General features: G+C 41.2%; 1 protein-coding gene across 3 annotated transcripts in view; it reads left to right on the top strand.

Moving 5' to 3' along the window:
* Positions 1–21,034, top strand: part of xirp2b (xin actin binding repeat containing 2b) — a 51,507-nt gene extending 30,473 nt beyond the window's left edge. For all 3 annotated transcript variants that reach the window (XM_047370344.1, XM_047370343.1, XM_047370342.1), the window contains 5 exons: positions 2,766–2,823; positions 2,930–3,018; positions 7,233–16,488; positions 19,380–19,510; positions 19,683–21,034. In XM_047370344.1, the coding sequence (XP_047226300.1) occupies positions 2,766–2,823; positions 2,930–3,018; positions 7,233–16,488; positions 19,380–19,471 (9,495 nt within the window). In that variant the 3' untranslated portion in view covers positions 19,472–19,510; positions 19,683–21,034. The remainder of the gene's footprint in view (positions 1–2,765; positions 2,824–2,929; positions 3,019–7,232; positions 16,489–19,379; positions 19,511–19,682) is intronic.
* Positions 21,035–27,572: the final 6,538 nt, after the last annotated feature.

The raw sequence follows: 27,572 nt of genomic DNA, 5'->3' as shown, positions 1-27,572 counted from the left end.
AATAAACTAGGAAACAAAGAGCGCAGGTGAACAAATACCAAAACATAAATAAACACAGATATACTAAATGGGAAACTAAACTAGAAACTACAAGGAAGACAAAGCTAGAATAACAACAAATATAATAATGGTCATAAGAAAACCATAACTATAGTGAGAAGCTTAAGAACAGCCTTTCTACTGGTGACACTTCAGCTGTATGGACTGGTCTGAGAAACCTGACTGCCTACAAGAGCCCCTCCACCCATCCTGAACAGAGTAGTCTCCTGGCCAACCGTCTGAATGGCTTCTACTGCAGACATGACATGAAGCCATTCACACCTCAAATCATCCCCTCTACATCCCATTCAGGAACAAATTCCTCCCATAAAGCAACCAACCCCCTACCATCAGATCCTCTGCCTGCACTAAAGATCTCCGAGGAAGAGGTAAACAGGCTCTTTCAGCGCATGAAAACAAAGAAAGCTGGAGGACCTGATAACGTCTCCCCATCATGCCTGAAAGCCTGTGCAGATCAACTCACCCCGATCTTCCCCCGGATCTTCAACAAATCACTGGAGAAATGTGAGGTCCCCTCCTGCCTCAAACGATCCACCATCATCCCGGTTCCCAAGAAACCCACCATCCTAGGATTAAATGACTACAGGCCTGTAGCCCTGACGTCTGTGGTCATGAAATCCTTTGAGCGGCTGGTGCTGAAGCACCTAAAAGACATCACAGGCCCCCTGCTGGACCCCCTGCAATTTGCTTACCGAGCAAACAGGTCGGCAGATGATGCTGTTAACTTAGGTCTACACTTCATCCTGCAACACCTCGACCACCCAGGGACGTATACCAGGATCCTGTTTGTAGACTTCAGCTCGGCCTTCAACACTATCATACCAGACATCCTCCACCAGAAGCTCGTACAGCTCAACGTCCCAGCCTCCACCTGTCAGTGGATCAACAGCTTCCTGACAGACCGACAGCAGCAGGTGAGACTGGGGAGCATCTTCTCCCGATCCAGATCAATAAGTACTGGTGCCCCCCAGGGGTGTGTTCTATCCCCACTCCTCTTCTCTCTGTACACAAATGACTGCACCTCATCGGACACGTCCGTGAAACTCCTGAAGTTTGCAGACGACACCACTGTCATTGGACTGATCCAGGACGGTGATGAGTCTGCATACAGACAGCAGGTGGATCGGCTGGTACACTGGTGCGGTCAGAACTACCTTGAACTGAACCCACTCAAGACTGTAGAAATGGTGGTGGACTTTGGGAGAACACCACCCCCATACACCCCCCTCACCATCCTCAACAACACTGTATCGGCCGTGGACCACTTCAGGTTCTTAGGAACCACCATCTCTGAGGACCTGAGATCGTCCTCACACATAGACACTGTTCGAAAGAAGGCCCAGCAGAGACTGTATTTCCTGAGGCAACTCAAGAAGTTCAACCTTCCACAGGAGCTGTTGGTCATCTTCTACACTGCCATCATTCAGTCTGTCCTGTCTTCATCCATCTCAGTGTGGTTTTGCTCATCCATAAAACAGGACAGGTCCAGACTGCAACGAATAATCAGGACTGCAGAGAGAATAATCAGAGCTGACCTTCCCTCCATCCAGGACTTATACAGGTCTAGGGTCAAGAAAAGAGCTGCTAAAATCTCTGCAGACCCCACACACCCTGCACATAAACTGTTTAGTGTTTTACCTTCAGGTAACCGCTACAGAGCACTGTTCACTAAAACCAGCCGCCACAGAGACAGTTTCTTCCCCCAGGCTGTTTCTCTGATGAACATTCAATAGAGTACAAAACAACAGCATACAGATGTTGCAAATTCACCTTTTCTATTAGTTATGTGTATATTGTACATTGTAAATTGTAAATCTGTATATTCTGTAATGTAGAATATTGCATTGTAAATTTATATTGTAAATTGTAAATTTGTATAGTCTGTAATGCAAAAACAGAACAAAAGAGCAAAGTGTACCGGAGTCAAATTCCTTGTTTGTATGTACGAACTTGGCAATAAAGCTGATTCTGATTCTGATTCTGATTCTGATAACAAGTAATAGAAAAGAAACCACTAAAGGAACTTAGACAAAACCCAAACTAAATGAAAGGTCGAAAACACAAGACCACAACAAAGACCAAAGATGTCGCTTCACGACAGTTTATCGGTGTCTTAAAAGCTAAAAAAACAATTTTATGGCTGAATTCTGATTTTCAATACCTAACCTTAATCACTGGGCATTTGGGGGAAAGTAGGAGATCTATGGAACATCTAATGCAGCTGAATTAAGGAATTGTGTAATCATCTCCTTCCCGGTCTGGTTTGATAAGCTTTCTGGCCAGTGGTGTCTCACATTTACTGAGATCAACTCAGAGAAAGACTCCCTTTCAGAGGTAGAGCCATGTGAAGAGGGGAGAGGCTTCCTTTGAGCATCAGAAACTCTTCTAAGTTTCACAAATATACAATACAACAATCCACAATAAGCATTCCATGACTGAGGTTTTCTAAACCATAACCCATCACTTTCTTGAATAAAACACAGCATTCACGTTCAAACATTGACACAATCATAATTTAATTTCTAAATATACATGAATCCCTGAAACATCCAGTTTCAATCAGTAAAACCAATTAAACCAATGCTAATTTTGTTGTTTTCGAGCATAAATAAATGTGCATAACTGCAGGGTGACCAGTTAGATTTCTAAACATCTCTGTTTCTTAAATTTTTTTCCTGTCACCATTTCTTGTTTAAAACACACAGGAGACATACAGTGACAACAACTTGGCATCCAGTTATGAAAACCAGCAGAATGAAACAGGTAGGATGTTATGAAATTAAAACTGCTGGAGGCTATTCTGTGTTGTCTGTCTCTGCTATGCTAATATGAATCTCCTCCTTGCTGTTTTTGCTGTGCTAACGTTTAGAAGAAGAGTTTCCCAGGTACACAGCAAAAGAGCTGAGGGATCACTTTGAAAGAACAATAGAAGAGGCTGCTGCACAAAAACCAATTAAGGTAAGAATTTTAAATATATCTTAAAAAACAGTTTGTTTTCTGGGTTGGTTGAGGCAACACTATGGCATGATTAGAAATAGGAAATTGCAGAAAGTAGTATACACATTCTTTCTAAGATACCTTTTATAATGCAAAGATACATTCTTCCAGCTCTCTTAAACAACAGTGTGATCCTCTCCATGTTTAAGTTTTAAACTTGTGCATATACCTAATGCATACTTGAGGCAAATTGACCTTTGAGCCGCTCAGTCAATATCTTGAGAAACTTGTGATTTATTTTTTTCAAGCTGGGAAGCGAATGAGAAGAACACAATTTAATGAAACAGTTTCTTCAGTGGATTACCTTTTTGTACAGCTTCCATCAACAGCCAGGTTTTGAGACAAAATAGAAATCAGGAAAATATGTTACTTCAGTTTGATAATTCATTGCCTCAGGTTTAGGAATTTTGGAAGATCCATATACCGTATATATATATATATAGGTACATACATACACAAATAGGACATACACAAAATTAGAATAACATGAAAAAGTTCAATATTTTTGGTCACTTATTTCAGTAAGAGAAACGTATATATCATGGATACATATATATATTATATGGTTATATATTTTATATATACAGCATCATTATACATAGAGTGAACCATTTATTTTCTTGCAATTTTGATAACTGTGGCTTACAGATAATAAAAAAAACTGAAATTCAGTGTCTCAAAAAATAGGAATATTACAGAAATGACTGCATCGATGCAGCGATCAGCCTCTGGCACTGCTGAGGTGTAATGGAGGCCCAGGTTAATATAATAGTGGCCTTAATGTCATTTGCAATGTTGTGTCTGGTATCTTTCTGCCTCTTGACAATAACCCATAGATTCTCTATGGGGTTTAGGTAAGACCAGTTTGTTGGCAAATGAAGCACAGTAGCTCCATGGTCATTGAACCAGCTTTTGGTACCTTTGACAGTGTGGCAGGTGCCAAGTCCTACTGGAAAATGGAATCAGCATCTCCATAAAGTTTGTCAGCAGATGGATGCATGACGTGCTTTCTGGTAGGTGGCTGCATTAATTGTGGACACAAGAAAACACAGTGGACCCACACACTTCACACAGGACTTTAAGCAACGTGACTTTTGTGGCTCTTCACTCTCCCTCCAGACTCTGGGACATTGATTTCTAAATTAAATGCAAACGTTACTTTCATCTAAAAAAAAAGGGACTTTGGACCACTGATCAACAGTCCCTTTTTTTTCTCCTTAGCCCAGGTAAGATGCTTGAAGCCCACGTGTAGTATTCATCTATACGAAGTGGCTGTTAATGCACTGGTTCCAGCCTCAGTCCACTACTTTTGAAGGTCCCTCAAATTCAAAATTCAAAAATGGATTTTGCTTGACAATCCTCTCAAGACTGTGGTTATTCCTGTTGCAAATTTTCCTACCACACTTTTGCCTTCCATTCAATTTTCTATAAATACAGGTCCTTCTCAAAAAATTAGCATATTGTGATAAAGTTCATTATTTTCTATAATGTAATGATGAAAATTTAACATTCATGTATTTTAGATTCATTGCACACTAACTGAAATATTTCATGTCTTTTATTGTCTTAATACGGATGATTTTGGCATACAGCTCATGAAAACTCAAAATTCCTATCTCACAAAATTAGCATATTTCATCCGACCAATAAAAGAAAAGTGTTTTTAATACAAAAAACGTCAACCTTCAAATAATCATGTACAGTTATGCACTCAATACTTGGTCGGGAATCCTTTTGCAGAAATGACTGCTTCAATGCGGCGTGGCATGGAGGCAATTAGCCTGTGGCACTGCTGAGGTCTTATGGAGGCCCAGGATGCTTCGATAGCGGCCTTTAGCTCATCCAGAGTGTTGGGTCTTGAGTCTCTCAACGTTCTCTTCATAATATCCCACAGATTCTCTATGGGGTTCAGGTCAGGAGAGTTGGCAGGCCAATTGAGCACAGTGATACCATGGTCAGTAAACCATTTACCAGTGGTTTTGGCACTGTGAGCAGATGCCAGGTGGTGCTGAAAAATGAAATCTTCATCTCCATAAAGCTTTTCAGCAGATGGAAGCATGAAGTGCTCCAAAATCTCCTGATAGCTAGCTGCATTGACCCTGCCCTTGATAAAACACAGTGGACCAACACCAGCAGCTGACACGGCACACCAGACCATCCCTGACTGTGGGTACTTGACACTGGACTTCTGGCATTTTGGCATTTCCTTCTCCCCAGTCTTCCTCCAGACTCTGGCACCTTGATTTCCGAATGACATGCAGAATTTGCTTTCATCTGAAAAAAGTACTTTGGACCACTGAGCAACAGTCCAGTGCTGCTTCTCTGTAGCCCAGGTCAGGCGCTTCTGCCGCTGTTTCTGGTTCAAAAGTGGCTTGACCTGGGGAATGCGGCACCTGTAGCCCATTTCCTGCACACGCCTGTGCATGGTGGCTCTGGATGTTTCTACTCCAGACTCAGTCCACTGCTTCCGCAGGTCCCCCAAGGTCTGGAATCGGCCCTTCTCCACAATCTTCCTCAGGGTCCGGTCACCTCTTCTCATTGTGCAGCGTTTTCTGCCACACTTTTTCCTTCCCACAGACTTCCCACTGAGGTGCCTTGATACAGCACTCTGGGAACAGCCTATTCATTCAGACATTTCTTTCTGTGTCTTACCCTCTTGCTTGAGGGTGTCAATAGTGGCCTTCTGGACAGCAGTCAGGTCGGCAGTCTTACCCATGATTGGGGTTTGGAGTGATGAACCAGGCTGGGAGTTTTAAAGGCCTCAGGAATCTTTTGCAGGTGTTTAGAGTTAACTCGTTGATTCAGATGATTAGGTTCATATTCAGATAGGAATTTTGGGTTTTCATGAGCTGTATGCCAAAATCATCCGTATTAAGACAATAAAATACCTGAAATATTTCAGTTAGTGTGCAATGAATCTAAAATATATGAATGTTAAATTTTCATCATGACATTATGGAAAATAATGAACTTTATCACAATATGCTAATTTTTTGAGAAGGACCTGTATACCTGGTCACAGAACTCTATGAACAACCAGCTGCTTCAGAAATTTCCTTTTGTGGCTTACCCTCCTTGTGGAGGGTGCCAATGACTGTCTTTTGGACATCTGTCAAGTCCGCAGCCTCCCCCATAGTTGTGTAGCCTACTGACCTGGACTGGGAGAGCATTAAGAGGATTAGGAAATCTTTGCAGGTGTTTGGATGGATGGATGGATGGATGGATGGATGGATGGATGGATAATACTCTAATTGAAACAACATTTTGGGTTTTTATTAAATGTAAGCCATAATCATAAAAATTTCAAGAAGTAAAGGTTTGAAATATTTCACTCTATGTGTAATTAATTTGTATAATTTACAAGTTTAACTTTCTGAACTGAGGGACAAAACATATTTTTCACAATATTCAAAGTTTTTGAGATGAAATTAATATTTACCTGTGGTAGATATGTAGATTAGTCTTGCAGGGCAGAACTAACACCTAGTTTAAGAGAGGCCCAGACTAAATAGGTTTTATATTGCTCTGAACCTCCTATCTCAAAAATGTCACGGCAGTTAATGTGAAGGCTATTATATAACGTATATTGGTTCGTGTACACATTGTTGGGACTTCTGCTTTAGCCAGGCTAGATGGCATGCATCTGATGTGATTTTTTGTCATTAAAGATCTGGCTTTTATTTGGAATTGCCTGTCAAAGAGTTTAGACATGAGTTGTAAAATGTGACTTGTAATTGTTGCTGTTTAACCGGCAATGTTATTGATGATATTACGATAATATAGCCAGATTTGGCAATTTTTTGACAGCCCCTGCCTTTCATTTTCATTTTAATGTTTACTTTTATGTTTGCTGTTTCCCTGTTTAGATTTATCCCCTGAACTCCAAACTAAAAAGTTCCTGAAAACTTGTGCTTTGCATCAACACCAATGTTTTTTTCAAATTTGTACATATGGCATAATAAAGAGAAAGAACATATTTCCTCAACCTCTATTATTATTTCAACGCCAGGCAAAAACCTGTTACATACAACTCCTATGTTAATTTTCGATGTTGCAAGTGTTACAGCAAACTCACATGTGGTTTACATTTACCCAAAATAGTTTGATGCATTAATTGTTTTACTTCAATTTTTAACAGTTAATTTACAAAAATATATTATTTTTTTCTAACAAAGATTGGACCTGACATCAGTCAGTCAAAGTGGTCTTCAAACGTGAATCAAAGCAACAAGTTGACTATTGAGGTGTGTAAGGAATTCGCTACAGAGTCAACAGAAGCCACAGTGATGGATTATGAGGACTTTCCACCCCCTCCAGCTGAGGATTCTGAGGATCTTCCACCTCCTAATTCAGAGTTATTACAAATGCCATCAGACAGTGAAAATATTCCAGTGAGCCATCCCTCACATGAGCCTCCGGAGCCAGTAAACAAACAACCACTCAACCAAGAAGCTTATTTCAAGCAGAAGGGTATGTCTGAGCTGAAACGTCTATACAAACACATTCATCCCGAGGTTCGTAAGAATATTGAAAAAGAGTTTTACAGTGAATACACTGAAACAGATAACCAGGAAGAGAGCCAAGTGTACACGTATGAGGACAATGATGATAGTCAGGATGACATTTATGATGAGGAATATGAGGAATGGGAGGAGATACTCCCTGGGGAGGTGCAAGCAATGCGTTGGATGTTTGAAAATAAACCACTGGATGCTATTAAGGATGAAACTCTTGATGAGGATGAAGATGACAAGAAAATTACTCAACAGGAAATAATTGTGGGTAAAGATGTGAGACGCACAGCATGGATGTTTGAGTCCAAGCCAATAGGTGAGCTAGGCTCAATGAACACCAACTCAATGGAATATAAAAACAAATTTAACAAAATTGACAAGGGGGATGTTCGTGCCGCAGCATGGTTGTTTGAAACCCAAACCATGGACACTCTAAACAAGATGCACAAGGAGGAAGATTTGACAAAAGAGATTGTGTTTACTGAAGAGGATGAAAATGCTTCAATTTACATGATTGACAATAAGTTAATGGAAAGCCTGGGGCACATGGAGACTATTGATGAGAGCCACCTACTGAGCCTACATTCAGTGTTGGAAGAAATAAACGGAGAAATTAAAATTATAACAAGCACTTTTGACACTCAGTTTAAATGTGTCATCATGGGACAGTCAAGCCAGATGCTGGAAATAAAGTCTGTGCGCAAAATTGAAACTGAACTGGAGAACTCTATTGCTTCACGTTGGCTTTTTGACACCCAGCCGCTGGACCTGACAAACAAAGAATTCACTCCTTTTAAACTTGTGTGCAGTTTGTCTATGGAGGATAGCAGCAAGGGAGATTGGGGCAGATGGTTGTTTGAGATAAAGACATTAAATTCTCTCAATGAGTGGCAAAGTTTACAAATGGAGAAGAAAGATATCATCGGAGCGGATGTGCGCAAGCACCGCTTAATCTTCGAAAGACAACCAAAAGACTCTCCAATGGATGTGAGACCTGAGTCTATTGAAGAGATTATTGGAGGAAATGTTAGATCTGCAAGGGATTTTTTTGAAAGCAGCCCTCAAAGAGTTAGGAAGAACTGCACTGAGGTTGGAAAACTTAAAAAGGCAGCAGTAAACAAAGAAATGAAAGGGGATGTGAGACACCAGAAGTGGCGCTTTGAGAGCCAGCCGTTAGAACAAATAAGAGAAGAGAAAAAAGATGTAATTCGTACTGTTAATCTTGAAGATGACCTCATGCAAGAGGATGGAACGAGTTGCAGGGCAGATGTTCGTAGGAACTGTTGGGTCTTTGAGACGCAACCAATGGATACATTAAAAGACGACTCAAATACTCGCTCTTTGACAAAAGAAAAAATTATTGCCGGTAACGTGAGATCAGCCAGAGAATATTTTGAAATGAATCCAAGTGAGGACCTGAGGGAGTTGGCCGAGGTGGGCAAATTAAAAAAGACCCTACCACTTAATGAGGAGAAGGGTGATGTGAGACATCAGAAATGGCTATTTGAAAGCCAACCGCTGGAACAAATTAGAGAGGAAAAGAAAGAACTAAAACGAACAATTGACCTGGAGGAAATTGATAAAGTGGATGTGTCAAACTACAAGCAAATCTTTGAGTGCACTGACTTAAACATTAGTAAGGAATCTCAAATGATTGAAATAGAAGGTGTGACATCTGGTTCAGTCCAGTCAAATAAGAACCTGTTTGAGTCATCTGCATTGTATGCCATGCAAGACAGTTTAGGCCACTTCCATGAGGTGAAAACAGTGCGGCGTGAGGAGGTCGTTAAAGGAGACGTAACAACCTACAAATGGATGTTTGAAACACGACCAATAGATCAGTTTGATGACAGCATTGAAAAATACCAAATTATTAAGGGCATATCAAAACAGGAAGTCGAGTCCGGCGATGTCAAGACTGCAAAGTGGCTGTTTGAAACACAGCCTCTTGATGCAATCAAGTACTTCAGCAATATTGAAGATGAAGAAACTGTGGAGACAGGTAAAAACCTCGATGATGTGAGGGGGGATGTAAAAACTTGCAAGTGGCTATTTGAAACAAAGCCAATGGACATCTTATATGAAAAAGTGGAGCTAAAAGATGAGAATGAATTTGTGGAAATACGTAAGGGAGATGTCAAAACATGCACATGGCTGTTTGAGACACAAACACTTGATTCCATCCATGATGAAACGGAAACTGTTTTGAAGACACGCAGTTTAAATCAAGAGGACATTAGAGGAAAAGATGTGAAAATGGCTTGCTTTCTCTTTGAGACAGAAAACCTTGAGAACCTGACTTGGGAGGAAAACCGGTCTTATAAGCATGTCACAGAGATAAACATTGCATCTGGAGATGTGTCAAGAAAAAAGTATATTTTTGAGAACAAGACATCAGATATCATGACGTCTTCTTCTGAGGTAGAAATGCAAAAACTCAAGAGAGTTCAGACTGAGGACATACAAAAAGGAAATGTTGTGAACTGCAAATGGCTATTTGAAAACCAGTCCATTGACCAAATACATGACAGCCAAGAGGAATATATGAGCAGTCAGACAGTTAACGACGTACAACGAGGAGATGTCAATAAGGGTCGGTTTATTTTCGAGACATATTCCTTAGATAAAATCTATGAGTCTTCCTCTGAGACAGAAACGACAAAAACACCCAAAATCATCTGCAATGAGGAAGAGAAGGGTGATGTGAGAAATTACACAATGATGTTTGAAACGCAGCCCCTTTATGCCATACAGGACAAAGAGGGCCACTATCACGAGGTCACCACTGTCACAAGTGAGGAGGTGAAGAAGGGAGATGTTGTCGGGACCCGGTGGTTGTTTGAAACAAAGCCGCTTGATGCAATTAAAGACACAGATGAGGTCTATATCATCAAATCTGTAACACAACAGGATGTGCAAAAAGGAGACGTCACATCTGCCAAATGGAAATTTGAGACCCAGCCTCTTGATAGGATTGCCGAAGAGAAAAAGTCTTTAATAAAAACCGTAGAAGACATTCAAGGAGGCAACATTAGAGTGAATAAACAGCTTTTCGAAACCGACACCTTCTCAGAAGGATCTGTTCGGACTGTTAATGTGAGTGAAATACAAAGAGGTGATGTCAGGTCTGCAAAGTGGAGGTTTGAAACCCAGTCCATTGACAAAATAAGAAGCATGAGCTCTGAAAATCTAATTGAAACTGTTAAAACGGAGGAGGTTGCTAAGGGAGATGTTAAACATTCAGTCTGGCTTTTTGAGAAAAATCCTCTTGACCATATCAAAGAAATAGATGAGGACGAGAACATATCTGTTGCTCAAGAGGAAATTCCCAAAGCGGATGTAAAAACAACAACATGGTTCTTTGAAACAACACCATTTGACGGCTTCAGTGAGGCTAAGGTAGAAAAGACTGAAATATTGGGAAAAAGCATCAAGGGAACTCTTGAGGAACTTTACAGTCAGAAAATGGTGAATTCAAGGGGAATACTAATTGAGGCTGATGAAATTGGCGATGTAAGGATGGCAAAATACCAGCTAATGAATAAGCAGACTCCAGAGATTCAGAGAGAGGAAATTATCAGGGGGGATCTGCAGACTATTATGATGAACCTTCTGAATAGAAAGGAAAGAAAGGAGCAGAAAATTGTGATAGATTCAGAGGAGAAGGGAAACATCAGTTCAACAGTGGAGCAACTATTCAGCCAAGACAGAGAAAGCAATATTGAAAAGGAGGAAATACTGCATGGTGACATTCAAGAATCAATCAACAACCTCTTCGGTGAGAGCGGATCAGCAAAACAGGGTATACTCATTCAGGAGGATGAAAAAGGAGATATTCAGATGACATTATATTCTCTTCTGCATAAAAACCAGAATGCTAATGTCGAAAAGGAAGACGTCCTAAAAGGGGATATAAAAAGTGCTCTTGAAAGGCTGTCCAGCTCAGAAAAGTCAGACCAGGCAGTGAAGATAAAGATAGATGATGCCGAAAGAGGAAATGTCCATTTTTACTCGACATGCATTGAATCTGGAGCTCTTGATTATCTCAAACAGTTCCAGTTAGACCCTGATGAAACTCCAGATGACACAGCTAAAAAGGAGACGATCATTGGAGGCAACATTAAGAGCACCAAATCTATCCTTGGCCAACATCAATTGCAAATTGAACGCACAGTAGAGGATGTTATACCAGGAGATGTTCACAATGCATTAAAAGTTTTCACGTCAGAACCAACTGTCTCACTGGGAAGGATCCAAAAGGAGGAGATAGTCAAAGGAGACTTAAAAGCCGCTTTGAGTTTGTTGTCTGAATCAGCGAATCAGACATTGGTTGTGGAAAAAGAGGAGGTCGTAAAAGGCAATATCCCTAAAGCTCTGCAGAGTTTGGAGAGGGCTCAGAGGCGCAACAAAGAGGTGGAGAAGCCAGATATTATTCCAGGAAATATCAGGAGGGCTCTAAGATCTCTTCAGAAATCAGCTACCTCGGGAGCTGGAGCTCTTGTTGTTGAGGATTTAGTTCCTGGAGATGTGAAAGCTACCCTTAAATCTCTGGAGCTGGCAAAGCAAGCAGTGAGGGAAGTTGAAAAGGAAGAAATTGTGCGAGGTGATATTTATATGGCAATGCAAAGTCTACAAGATGCCTCCAGTGAGAGGAAAATATGCCAGCAGGAAATAGATGTTCAAGGTGATGTCAAAGGGACAATTCAGCTCTTCATGGAGCCCCCACAATCGCCAAGGACCCAACAGAAATTCAGCCTTGAAGACGATATAAAGGTTGATGTAAAAATGTCAATCAAGTCATTATATGAGACGCAGGAGCAAACCCAACATGAGAAAGAGGAAGTGATAAAGGGTGATGTTAAAGGCACAATCAAATCACTGATGGAAACAGCACAGCGGGAAACTCCCAAAGTCAAGCATGGAGCATATAAAAGGGTTAAAGTCAAGCAGGGCTCTCCTGTGAAAAACGTTAAACCAGATGCCCAGAGGAACATACAAAAGATAAAAACAGCAAAACAGGTTGAAACATCTAAGGAAAATCACACCATCACTAATCAATCAGATAATGTTAGAATAAAGACATCAACAGTGGTGGAGCACAAAACCATTACCCAAAACCATGGCATAAAAACATTAAAAACAGAGTTTCGTAATCTTAAATCTAACCAAAAGGGGTTGACAAAACTGTGTAAAACCAAAGTAAAAACTGGAAATTACATGTTAAAGCCACAAGCACCAGAGCCTGATCTGCCTCTACCACCGCCACCTCCACCTGTTACGGAACCTGATCTTCTTCCTCCTCCTCCCAGTCCTCTTCCACCAACTGCTGATACTGACACTGATCACCTTCCTCCCCCACCACCTCCACTTACTGGTGAGCAAGACTTCCTCCCACCTCCTCCACCTCAACGAGAACTGGAGAGTATAGCAGCGCAGGCAGTTCCTCCTTCTCCATCCATAGCAAAAAGAATGACAGTCAAAAAAGTGAAAGCTCCTGCTTTGCACCCAGTTCCAAAGTTGGAGTCTAAAGTTGAATTCAGTAATAAGCAGCAGGTGCAGGCAAAAACTGAGAAAACTGTGCAGATGATCCAAAATGAAACAGAAACAATAATGCACATGTCAAAAAACGTCTCCCATGAAATCCCTCCTCCTTCCTCGCACTCCCCTAGACCACTGAAGAAGGTCCACATAGCTCCTATGAAATTTACCCCACCACCATCTCCACCTCCACCAGCAGAATCACCACTACTGTTAAAGAAAGTTTACATTGCTCCAGTAAAGTTTACTCCACCACCTTCTCCTCCACCTGTCATGAGAGGGAAAGCTAGTAAATTCAACACACCATTAATGAAAGCAGAAGAGAAATACCGGAAGCTGAAGGAGGATATCATACCCCCAACCATTCCATCTCCTACTTTTACACATGAATCCGTGAGTGCTGCTCTTGAAATGTTGTCCACTAAAGATCAGATAAATAACAGTGACTCAGAAATCACACAGGAAGGAAGTAAAAATACCAAACTGAGTGATCAATCAGACTTCTCCATGCAGGTTTTGGTATCAGATACAACCCAAAGCAATGCCAAATCTCAGCATGAGAAAACCGCTGTAGATTCTACAGTTATTTTGTCTACTAAAGATCAAATAGTATCAAATGAGACTACTAAGGTTGTCTTCAATCAAAAGACTTCATCCATCTCAGCAGTTAGACAACAAGTGCAAACAACTACACAGAAAACTGTAACTGTATCTTCTAATCAGATGGCACAATCTGGCCAGACTGATATAGCCCAGACCTCTGTCCCTGATGTATCTGGCCATGCAAAGAAAGAAACAAAAATCCATAAATCTAAGAGTTCTAATAAATCAGAAGTTAAAAAAAAACCTGAAATTGAAACAAAACAGGTACACGACAATACTGAACCAAAAACAATAAATGTGTCTTCAACTAAGAGCCAAGAAAATTTCTCAGATCAGCAAACAGAAAATGTATCTTTTAATGCGAATGGAAAAGTGGGCAAACAAAACCAAAAGTCGAGAAAGAACAACAAACAAGAAAAGCCAACAGACACAAAAAAGTCCAATGACAGTGAGAGGCAGAGTGTTTTACAAGACTTGAAAGTGGAAGCGATTGAAGCTGCAGAGATAAAACAGGAGATAAAGAGAGATATTCCTTCCCCTGCAACACCTGTGACCAATACTATCAATCAACCAGAAATCCCAGCTCCAGCAAAAAAGAAGAAGAAATCCAAAAAGTCTAAAGGGGCTGCACAGCAAGGTCAGGGTAAAGAAAATGTCACTGAATCAAATGCAGAAACAAGGGGAGTAACATCTGAAATCACTCAACAAGCATATGAAACAATTTCAGTCAACCAAAATCACAAAAGTATAAAAAAAGAGCACATTCAAATCAAGAGAGAGGTTATTAACACTGACAGAAAAGATGATAAGAAGTCTATGCAACAAAAAGCACTTCAAACACAAGGGAAGGGATTTCAAAAGAAAGAAGTGACAGTTACTCAACAGAGCGCAAAGGAACAACCAAAAGAAAGCCGGGATGTCCCAATTACTATGACAGGCAAGTCAGAACAAAATGAACTTGTAAAATCCACGACAGAAAGAACAAAGGGATCTCAGAGACATGACGTCCAAGTGTTAATCTCTCAAATCACAGAGATACAAAGTATTTCAGAGAAGACTCATTCCAAATCTATAAAAAGTCTGTTAAACTCAGTGCCAGATTGGCTCATACCTCTGCAAAGGAAACACGAGCTGGAACAAAGTGCTGCTGAAAGCGATGCTAAGACCAATGAAGAAATTCTTTTGAATGTGATGAAGCTTGCAGAATCCAAACTGTTGGATCTTGCAGATGAAACACTAGACAAGCACAAAAGTGAGCCGATGGCAGAGAAAGCAGGTTCTGCCCTGGTGGCACAAAGTATATCAAAAATCAGTATTGGTTCTGGCAAAATTGAACACCAAACTCTGAAAAACACTTCACATGACAGAGAAGAAGTGACTTTGTGCAAATCTATCGACCTTCGGGCTCCATCACCTTTGCTCAGAATGCATCCTCCCTCTCCAACATTTATCACCATCGAGTCCACACGAAGAACAGACTCACCACAAAGAGTGACTCGGTCACCCACCCTGCTCCATAGGCCACCCACCCCTCCTACACCTCCACCACGCGGGTGTGACACCCCAACATCACGCATCACCAGAATCACGCCCTCACCAACTTTTGATAAGGCAGAAAATTTGGCTCGGCTTAAAGAAACTACAGCAAAACTCTCTCGGGTTGTCACACCACCACCACCAATACTCACCCATGAAATCACTGAAAAGAAATCAGAGGTTGTGGAACTGCCTTCAACATTTCATCAGCAAATCAAAACTGATTTTCAAGTTATGGAAACTTCAGGGACACTCATTGGATCACGGAACTCAAATACAAGCATTACACAAAACAGTTCAGAGAATGATGATGTGCTACTACTCCAAAAAGAGCCAAATGCTGCAGATGATTCAGATGATTCTGACATAATATCTGCATCTGTCAAAGAAAAGCGGGAGTTTTTTGAAGGGGCACAAAAAGCTGAGCTTAATAAGATCTTTGTACGCAAGGAGCCCATCACTATCACTGAATGCCTGGGACCTGATATGGAGGAGTGTGAGGCTGAAAACAGGAACAGAGAAAAAGATGAGTCTCCTAGGGCAGACTTGTCAAGCTTTGTAAACAAAATCGAATCCTCAGAAGAGAAGCTTTATAGCAGAAAAGAGATCATCCCACCCGTTGAATGCCTGCACAATGACACAGAAAGCTCAGACTGTGATAAAGAAAAAGCAGATGTCCTACAACAAGAAATGCTAGGTTTTAACATCCAGGCGATTAGAAATGTTTTTGAACTGGGTGAGCAAAGTCCCTCAGTTACAGAGGAGAGAAAGGGTAAGGAGGAGCTTGTGTCAAGCTTGGGTGAAACAAGAGTAGACACTTCAAAGCTGGAAAGACCTCATGAGACAAAAGGAGGCTCTAGGCAGAGCACCCCCCTCCCTTTTCTGAAAAATGATGCAGAAACAATCCTGGCACAACCGTTTGCCCTTTCAGAAACCAAAACAATCACAGAACAATTCTCAAATGTTGATGAATTTGGTAACAAGGTAACTGGAACAGTGACTGCTGTCACTCAGCACTCCGAGAGCGTCTCAACCCAGCGGGTCCCTTTTTCCTACGCCGATGCTGTTAAAAGGAAAGCTGCCAGACGAGCAGAAACCTATGATGAGGATGCCACGGAAAAACTGCTGAGGAATTTCCATAAAACATGGACAGAGAGCGAGACAGTTTTCAAGAACCTTGGCTACACTGTTTCTGAAGAGACATCTTCACAAGCTGTGTCACATAAGACTGTCTCAATGGGTAAAGAGTGCATGGCATGAAACAACAGAAATTAATAGCATGGGCTATGTGCTTTTGCAAGATTGTTTTTGCAGTCTTTACAATAAAAAGTGTCTACAAGAGAAAGTCTGCTGAGGTGCTCAAAGAAAGATGGAAACATGAATGTGATTTCTTTGCTAATAGGTTGTCTTTAAATATGCCTAAACCAGATAATATATTATGTAAAATAAATTAATAAAGCTAACAAATGTCCTTTATTACATGTGAGTCATTACCAAATGTGGATCACCTGAGTGGATCTAAGCATGTATGCATGTGTGCCATTTCTTTAGGGCTTGAACCGATGTGTTCAAGCTCAACAAAAGCATGGCTGAGAACCATAATGTGTTGATGTCACTTGAGGCAAAATATATGGAGGTTTATGTGGTATTCTTAGCAGCATTGTTGTTGATATTGACCTGAGCTTTGTTCCGATACAGTTATGACAGAAATCTAATGGACTGAAAAAAGCTAATCTTCTACAGTGACATTTGCTTCCTGTCTATCTATATCATGTCATATGTTATCTTCTCTGCCTGCTATGTCCAGACAGCTGTGGGTATAGAGAAGTCCTAAAACACTATTCATTAAATTTGCATGATGTAAACTTAAATGACTCAGTATCACAGACAAAGAAGTTCTAATCAGGACATTTGTTTTCTAAATGAAATTAAAATGATTAGGATTAACATCTGAATTGTAATATATTGAGCACTCACAAAAAGAAAAGGTAGATAAAATCAGTATGCACTGGTAAACTAAGGTCCCACATGAGCTGAGTAGACTTCTATACAATCAGGAAACCAAGACTCCGTGAGTTGCTGGCAGGGACCCAGTTTTAAGTTTAGTATAGTTCCTCAGATTGATGTTCTTCTGTACATCACTTATGGCTCAGAAACACCAACATACAAACTAGGAAATCTCTAGACCTAACTTATTTCTTCAGTCATCTGACATATTTAGTCAGAAAATGGTAAATGCACTCTTTACATCTGTCCTGTCCCTAATATATGATGAAGCTCTGACATTTTTGACAAGATTAATCTAAGCATGTACAACAAAATATGATCACAATAAAGTAAGGTACCTATAAAATATGAATTACAGTTAGGGATGTGTACCGAATTCGGTACTTTTATAAGTACCGACGGAAATCTGTCGGTACTACCGAGTACTGATTCACGTAAAATAAACGGTACCATGTTTCGGTACCTAAACACATCTCTGTGACACTGAGAAAGTGGAGGAGTGGGCGATTTTCCATACCGGACATGAACACAGCATTGCACGCGTAAGAGCGTAATGACGTCAGTAGCCGCTGGTACCGTCAACAAAGCAAGCATGGCTGATAGAAAGCGCTCGAAAGTATGGCTCCACTTTTCAAAATGCGGTGCAGATCTCGCTCGCTGCAATATTTGTGATGCAACGTGCAAGACCAGCTGCAGGAATACTTCTAATCTGAGAAAGCACCTGCAGCGTTTCCCGACCACTATTGAAGGGGCGCCCTGCCCCACCAACCAGACCGCCCACCCCCAAAGAGGATTACAGCATGTAGTAATAGTACGTTTTAACAGTTCATTCGTTTAAATAGATCACGTCGTGAAGGATTTCTGTCCCTGCGTTGTCGCTACTGTACTTTCTATGGCCAAACTTGACAAAAGCTGGACAAAAACACACTCCTCATACTGTGTCACCAACGTTGAGACTGAGTTACATACACTCGATGCAGGTGAACACAAGCTCCTGACAGTTGACAGAACAACATGCCGCTAAAACCTAGAAAGCAGGCAAGGATTTCTGCTGTTTTAAAAAGTGCCAAATTCAGTTTTGATAGCGACACTTCCTCTCCTGCGAGCACCAGCAGGGCTAACTCTCCTACTCCTGGTACATATGGAGAAGGTAGAAGTACACAAAATAGCCCAAGTGTTACATGTCCTGGCCCTGACATGCAGCAAAAGCCCAGTCACCACCAAATAAAAGGTTTTAATTAAATACATACATGATAGATAGATGGAGAAAAGAAAAAGAAAGAGATAGAAAGAGACAGAAACAGAAAGATGTAATAAAGAGACAGAAAGATCGAAAGACAGTTAAAGATTAAGAAAAAAGATAGATATAGACATATAAATACAGTAGGTAGAAAATAAACATTTCAGTTTTTTTCCCCATAACAATGTTCTGCATATCTACAATATCTAGACAGTTTAAACAGGCTGTAGTCAGAGGAAACCATGGGCCCAACCATTTATATATTCTTCTGAGTGTGTGTGTGTGTGTGTGTGTATATACAAATGACCTGGATAAGATTTTTGTCAAGGCTGAAGAGCCAATTTTCATCAGCCTCAGATCTACGGCTACAACTCCTGCATTCATCACTGTTAGCACGCCTGCATTCGTTAGTGACTCGTCTGCAGCCAGGAACATGGCTGGGCTTTAATTTGTGCATTACACTGCTTATTCCGTTAAGGTTTTTAATGTTGAAGACATGTTTGAAACAACTGAGATGTTACAATACAAACTGCTGGATGTTGTTTTGATATATTTATTAAAGCATATATAGTGAGAAATAAATATGTTCACACACAAAAGTACCAAAAAATGGTACCGTTGAGTACTGGTATCGATTCCTAGGTACCAAATATCGGTACCGTATCGGTTCAGATGTGAAAAGGTACCCATCCCTAATTACAGTACATTAAATTAAAGCAGTTTTTATAAATAGCCAAATTACAACTGAGAGATGCATGTTTTGAACATTAATGTGAGTGAAACACAATATTCTGCAAAAGTTCAGTATTTTCATAACTACTCATGAGTTTGAAAACCTGCACATGCTCAAACCTCATTTGTATTTTGATCTCTTTGGGAAGCAGATTCGGATTCCGAAGTCGGAGCTCTGCACGGTATGTCGGAGGAGGGCTTATCCGATGGATGCTCTGATAGTGGACACAAAAAAGTACCATAAATCCTGTTTCTGCTGTGAACACTGCAGAAATAAATTAAGGTAAATGTGGCATTAATTCAGTTTTCTCTCTCTGTTTTAGCATCACTTCCTAAACTTTATTATTTGCTTTGAACGGATTCTGTTTGTCTCTTACAAATGTAAAATAAATAAAAAGTAGTTTATGACGGTAGAATTGCTAAAAATTCATTATTTTCTTCATTTTGTTTTGCAGTTTGGGAAATTACGTTTCTCTCCATGGACATTTTTACTGCCAACCTCATTACAAACAACTTCTCAAATCCAAAGGAATCTACGACAACGGTCTTAGACAACATCCTTCCGTGGAAAGCAGTAGCCCAAACTCCCATGACAATAAACCTGACTGGAGATATTCCTTGAACAGTGCAAATTCAATAGATAATCCCCAAAGAGGTGAAAACGAAATGACAAATACAATTAACGAAAGCAAATTACACCGCAGCAAAATAACTGTAGTTTGGCCCCCTCAGGGTGATCCACCAAAGAAAACCTTTAAAATAGAGGAAGACATTCAGCTAATGAAACCACAGTGGCCCCCTCCGTACAGCTCCCCCATGTCCCCCAAGCTCCAACACAGAAAGGCTGTTCCCAGAAGCGTCCTTTGAAATGTAATCTCCCACATTCAGAGTTTAGTTAAATAGTCAAAAAGGAAGAATAAAAGATTTAATGGTAAAGTAAGACTGCTGTTGGTGCAGTTAAGAAAGTGTTTAGCCGAAGGTCATTTAGTTAAGTAATGTAAAAATAAGAGAGCAACTGGCAGAAATAGAAAGGGAAATTGTGTATATATTTGTAAATTGTGAGAAAAAGCAGGATGTAATTGTAAGTGAAGGAAAAGTAGATAAAAGTGCAGAGAGAAAGTGAATATATGCCGGATACAATATGCCTGAGCAGACATGGAAATTATTCTGTGTGTCATGTTGAAGTTCACTGCAGTGTTTGGTTGGTTTTTCCTGATAGGCAGTAGTCCACTGATAAACCATTCAGTATTTGACCCCATACGACAATCTTCTATACAATGAATCAGTTTTGTTAAAATAAAATGTTAATTAAGTTCACAACTTAGTTGATTTCAATCACCTGCAAGTCTATGCATTCTGATCATTACAAAACTATAGTGAAATAAAAATCAGTTCAGTGCTGTTTTATTCTAAAATAAATGAGTTATTTTTTTTTTTTATTTCAATTAATGAATATCAGATCTATAAAACAGCTTCGCTCTGTTTTCTTTAGTTTTGTATTATTTCGGCAGGTCCATCTTTCAACATAACATTTTAAGCTTTGTTCTTTGCACCTGGTGTGCAGATTAATAAAATCTTCTTAAAATTGTCTTATTTATAATATAGAAAATATATAATATAATTGAGTTAATTAAGACACTTGTATCCTACTCTGAACAGAATATATTTTACATTGAAAAAATTGTATTTTTAGAATAGACAGTGTACTGTCCTTCCTTTGTACAAGAATATTTCTGACTATGTCCTGCTGTCAGGCTGCTTCAACTGAAATATCGCTGATCAAAGGGCAATAAAATGCTAAATCTTATTGTTTCCTGTCTCTCTTTAAAGATCAAATATACCTCCACTCTTGCATGATGTGATGTTTAGCCCAACCTTATAACTAATATTTGTACTTGCTGATTTGTCTAGAAGTGTGATAAGTATAACCATTTGTTTCTTTGTCATAGTCTCTGCATTTAAATCCTATATATGTAGAAAGAAACCTGAAAATAATTTTTGTGTTGGGTCGACTATATGGTTGGCATTGAAGTATGTCAGAACCCTCACCTCATATGCTGTGTGTTATCATTTTAGTTCATTTGATTATTTTAATACACTATTTACAAACAAAAATGATCTAATTACTCAACTTAATATGATAAGAAACAGTTGCTCATACTACAGCAAAATAATATTTTTATAAAGATTAAGGTCCTGCCTCTTGCCCAATGACAGTTGGAGGTAGGCACCAGCCTTCCCTTGCCATATTCAGTTAATTAATTTCTCTGTTCATTAGTTTTAGGAAGGTTTTGCCATATAGTTAATTCCTTTAGGTTTAGTTTCTTGCTTATTTCATGTGTTCTGTCTGCTGTGTATTCTAGTTTATCCCTTAAGCCACTACTCCACACAGACCACAAATAATATGAATCACCAAGAACCGCATCATTTTAGGATTTTTGAGGATTCTTTGAATTTTACAAGTTTTCTGGTCCAATTTGTGATGCACTAAGATTCAGTTACAACAGTGGTACGACAAATAAAGTTTTCACATGAATATTGTCAAAAATTCTGAATGATTTACAAGAATCTATTAGGAAAACTGCACCAATGTTAGGAACCAGTTGACAATATGTCGAATACAACTAAGAATCAGGTACAATTACATTTGAAGTCGTTACTATTCATATAATATAACAGTGTCAGGGTCTGGGAGACTGTCTCCTTTTTCTGCCTGCTGATCCCCTGTTGTCCTTTGGACGGCGCCTGAGCACGGGTACTGGAGATGTGACAGGTGTCGCCCATTAAGCCTCATCTCCTGGGCAGTATAAGAGGAGCCTGTTGTCAGCACTTTGATGCCTAAGTGTTAACAAAAGTGTTAAGACTCTAGCCCTCTGAAAAACTTGCAGACTTACACCTCCTCAGGTTGCACGTGTGCAGTGCACTGCATTCTCCTCCAGTTCACCATCTGATCCCAAGCCTCCTTCTCTGATTCTGACACTCTCTTGGACAAGACTCCAGCTGACATCATACTGGCTCCTCTTACTCCTGGACTAAGTAGAGAACCCTGTTCACCCTCCACCTCCATCCCGTGATCCTCTGCTACCCTCCTATAATCCATTCCCCTCTAGCAAAGCAGTTGGCAGTTCCGGATCAAGATCAAACCTATCAAATTCTCCACTCCCAGACCCACATCGTTCCCCCCGTGGTAGTAATCCTCTCAATCAACTGTAAGCTCAATATTTAGCAATATCTTCACAGAAATTCTCAGACTCATTCTAACCATCGTGTTCTCCTCCCCGCACAGTTGATGAGTTCTCAGTTCCAGATTCCAGTAAACAAATCCTCACAATAAACCTGTTAAATCCTCTTCTGCCTCCTGAATGGGCTTCTGCATGTGGGTCAAAGCAGCAGTAAAAACTATGACAGAACACTCAAGCCAGTCTGACCCAGCATAACCACTCAGGAGGGTCATTACAGATTTTGGACATGAGATTCAATCCCATGATTCTACCCTGCACCTTTTAATGTATCAACAAAGAAACACAAACCAACAACTTGAACAGATGGTTTTGCTTCTACAGCATGCTCTCACCATCCAACCCTCCTATACTCCAGATGGCGCTGCAGCTTCAGTGGTCTCACAGCAGCTCTCTCACTCCTGTGACATCACTTCCCTAAACCCAGAGAAGTTCTCGGGTGAGGTTGGTAGTTGTGGTGGTTTCCTCCTTCAGTGTTCACTTGTCTTCAATTGCTCACCACAATCTTTTCCCCATAATGATGTAAAAATTAAATTTATTCTTGGTCTGCTAACTAGCAAAGCATTAAGATGGGCAGAAGCCCGCTTCACTGATTATAACCAGTTTGGTTTTACTTCTGATGAATTCGTGCAAGAATTTAAACAAACGTTTTCTACTGAAAGGGATCAGACAAGTGTAGCTCGCCGTCTGTTGTCTCTCAGAGAAAGTAATCGATCAGTTTCTGAGTTTTCAATCAAGTTTCGCACATTAGCAGCCAGCTCAGGTTGGGATTCTTGTGCCCTTAAAGCTGCTTTTTTTCAATCCCTTGATGAATCTTTAAAAGATGAGCTAGCTCTCAGAGATGAACCTAAGACACTAAATTAACTAATTGCTCTTGTCACTAGAAAAGATAACAGAATGAGGGAAAGAAGAACGGCTAGACTAGAGAGACCTGCTGTGAGACCCCCATCATCTGCCCATAACCCAAACCTTTCTTGGCCATTTTCCAACCCATCTACATCCGAAACAGAACCCATGCAGATCGGACGCACTCGCCTTACCCCCGAGGAACGACAATGTCGTAGGGAGGCAAACCAACGCATTTACTGTGGATCCGCTGATCACTATATCGCCTCCTGTCCTGTCCGGCCAAACGGGAGGGTCCACAAGCTGTGAGGGGAGAACTGACGGACCATCACCCCAAGTCATCTCGTTTCACCATGCCAGCTACAATTTTATTTAATAGTGACCACCTTAGCATCTCAGCTCAGATCGACTCCGGCTATGAACAAAATTTAATCGATCAGGATCTTGTCTCCCAAGCCCAGATAGAAACAGAGCCTCTTCCTACTCCTCTCCTTGTCTCAGCCATCGACGGGAGGGTCCTTCAGCGAATCACCCACCAAACTAAACCCATTGAAGTAGTCATATCTGGTAACCACAGAGAGCACATATCTTTTTTCATATACCCCATTTCTCAGTCATCTGTTGTCTTAGGTTTCAATTGGTTACAGCAACATAATCCTCATTTAAAGTGGTCTAAACTCTGTATTGATTCCTGGTCCACCAACTCTCTCTCTTCCTGTTTGCAGTTCTCCCTAGAGCCAGTCCATCTACCTCAGCTGAAGCCAATTCTATCGATCTCTCTCTGGTACCGGAGGAATACCATGAATTGAGACAGGTTTTCAGTAAAACAAGGCCCTCTCACTACCTCCGCACCGCCCAAATGATTGTGCAATAGACCTCCTTCCTGGAACTCCCCTGCCATCCAGCAGACTTTACAAAATCTCTCGTCCTGAACGTGAAACCATGGGAAATTATATATATGAATCATTGGCTGCTGGGATAATTAGACAGTCCTCCTCACCGCAGGCTTCTTCTTCGTGGGCAAGAAAGATGGGTTCATCTGCCCATGTATTGATTACAGAGGGTTAAACCAGATCACAGTTAAAAACAAGTATCTTTTCCCTCTCATTTCATCAGCATTCAAACCAGTTCATGACTCAACCATATTCACCAAGCTCGACCTCCACTACGCATAACATCTGGTTAGAATCCACCAGGGGGACGAGTGGAAGACCGCCTTCAAGACACCCATAGGTCATTTTGAATATTTAGTTATGCCTTTTGGTCTTTGTAACGCCCCAGACGTTTTTCAGTCATTGGTAAACGACGTTCTCCAGGACTTCTTAGATGTCTTTGTTTTTGTGTATCTTGGTGACATACTCATATATTCCAGGAATCCCTCTGAACACCACTGACATGTCTGTTTGGTCCTCCAGCGTCGTCTGGAAAACAGGCTTTGTCAAAGCAGGGAAGTGTGAGTTTCACAAACCATCTTTCACATTTCTTGGATTCATCCTTGAGGGTGTGCAGGTTTGCTCTGATCCAGACAAGGTAGAAGCAGTCCTTGATTGGCCCATTCCAGACACCTGCAAACAGCTTCAAAGACTCCTAGGTTTAGCAAACTTTTACCTCAACTACAGTCAAACAGCGGCTCCATTACCTGCACTCACGTCAACCAAGACCACATTTACCTGGACCAAGCAGGCCAATTCCGCATTTCTTGCCCTAAAAGAGAAGTTCTCGCAAGCCCCCATCCTCGTTCACCCAGACTCATAAAAACAGTTCATTCTCGAAGTAGATACCTCAGACACTGGGGTGGGTGCCGTACTGTCCCAACAATCCCGCTCTGATGGAAAACTTCACCCTTGTGCCTTTTTCTCCCGGAGGTTGTCCAACACAGAAAGGAATTACGACGTGGGAGATCGGAAACTTCTGGCGATCAAGTTGGCCCTTGAGGAGTGGCGCCCTGGAGGGCGCAGAACATCCTGTGCTGGTTTGGACCGATCACAAGAATCTCTCATATCTCCAGTCTGCTAAACACCTGAACTCTAAACAGTCCTGTTGGTCTTTGTTCTTCTCCCGATTTAACCTTTCTATTTATTTTTGCCCAAGCTCCAGAAACACCAAACCAGATGCACCATCAAGACAGTTCTCACCCGATGACACTGACAAGGAACCTGCCACCATCTTACCCCCCAGTTGCATCATAGGATCCCTCACATGGGAGACTGAGGACCTCGTACATTGAGCCCAACAGACTGAACCTGATCCAGGATCTTCTCCACCCAACAGGACTTATGTTCCATCCTCTGTCTGCTCCCGTCTCATCCACTGGTTTCACTCTGCCAAATACTTTGCCCATCCTGGTTCAAGCCGAACCATTGCACTAATCTCCAGACGCTTTTGGTGGCCATTCCTTCACAAGGATGTGAAGGAGTATGTCCTCGCTTGTCCCATCTGCGCCCGCAATAAATCATCCCATAACCCACCGGCTGGTCTTCTGCAACCTCTCACTATACCCAAACGCCCCTGGTCTCACATAGCTCTTGACTTCGTCACAGGACTCCCCATGTCTCAAGGTATGACCACCATCCTCACTATCATTGATCGTTTCTCTAAAGCATGCCATCTTGTCGCCCTCAGAAAACTACCATCCGCATTCCAGACTGCTCAACTACTGGTTAAGCATGTGTTCAGACTCCATGGTATTCGCCAGGACATCCTCTCAGACCACAGGCCCAGATTAATTTATCAGGTTTGGAAATAGTTCTGTTCAGCACTCAGTGCTAAAGTCTCCCTCACCTCTGGTTGCCATCCGCTGTCTAACGGCCAAACAGAACGTATGAATCAAGAACTGGAATCCACCCTCAGATGCCTCACTTCCACCAACCCATCAGACTGGAGTAAGTTTCTACCCTAGGTAGAATATGTACATAACTCACACATCTCAACTGCCACAGGTCTGTCCCCCTTTGAAGCGTCTCTGGGTTATCAACCACCCATTTTTCACTTAGATGAGAAAGACATCTCAGTAACCTCGGTGCCACAATACACACCAGGTCAAAGAGTTTGGCTTTCATCCTGTGACATTCCTTTCAAATCCATGTCCAAGAAACTTGCCCCTCGCTTCATTGGTCCCTATGAAATCAAGTCACTAGTTAGCCCTACAGTAGTCCGCCTCCGTCTACCATCCAATTTTCGCATCAACCCAACTTTTTACGTCTCCCAGATGAAACCGGTCCTTACCAGCACATTATGCCCACCGGCCGAACCCACTCCAGCTGCCCGGGACTTTGAGGGGCACCCAGTCTATTCGGTCTGGCGGATTGTGGACTCCCATCGGCGGGGTCGTGGTTGCCAGTACCTCATTGACTGGGAGGGCTATGGTCCTCAGGACCGTTCCTGGGTGCCTAGCTCTTTTATTTGTGATCCTTGCCTAATCACTGACTACCAATCGTCTCTTCCTTCTACTGCTTCTGAGCTGCCAGGCGGTGGCCGTTAAGGGGAGGATGATGTCAGGGTCTGGGAGACTCTGTCTCCTTTTTCTGCCTGCTTTCGCGTTGAATTTTTAAACCTTAGTAGGTTCACAAAACCTAACAATGGTACGAACCTGTTGTGTTATTGGATGTAATGTCCGGTCACATGACCGGAAGGGTAAGAAGATCGAAAACGGACTTTCATTTCATTGTTTTCCCACCTGGCAACAACGCCAGGGAGCTCATGTATCTGACCTAACAAAAAGGAGACAAATGGCTTGGATATCAGCGGTGAGACGTCCTGACATAAACTTCTCCAGCATCCCAACATACTTGCAAATTTGTTCCAGACATTTCCATTCTGGTGAGTGTCTAAATTCAGTTTGTTGGTAATTTTGTCCTGGTGTACTTCGTCAATGGTTTATTCAATTCAACTTAGTTTAGTTACATTTTTTTTAACTAGTATTAGTTTTATAGAAGTGGGTCAACCTAGGTTAGGTCGGGTTTATATTTTGTATGTAGCATAGTCCGAGTTTAGACAGAGTGTATATCGGGGTTATTACATTAATGTAAAATAAACTGTTTTAATTTTCTAGTGTTATCACTTTTACAGCAGTTATGCTGATCTGTGTTCCAATATGTCCTTTTTAAGGCTAACCTTCATATGAAATGGATGAGTTAAATCCTGACTGGGTTCCAACGCTGCACACGGGTCACTCTGAAATAAAAGTCTCAACATCAGACAGACATGCTCGTCGATTAAAGAGATGTTACAGCTGTGCACAAGGAGAAGTTGAAGGCGAGG

The sequence above is a fragment of the Girardinichthys multiradiatus genome, chromosome 7 (genome assembly GCF_021462225.1).
Source record: "Girardinichthys multiradiatus isolate DD_20200921_A chromosome 7, DD_fGirMul_XY1, whole genome shotgun sequence".
NCBI lineage: Eukaryota > Metazoa > Chordata > Actinopteri > Cyprinodontiformes > Goodeidae > Girardinichthys > Girardinichthys multiradiatus.
This window is presented reverse-complemented; position numbering and strand designations above follow the sequence as displayed.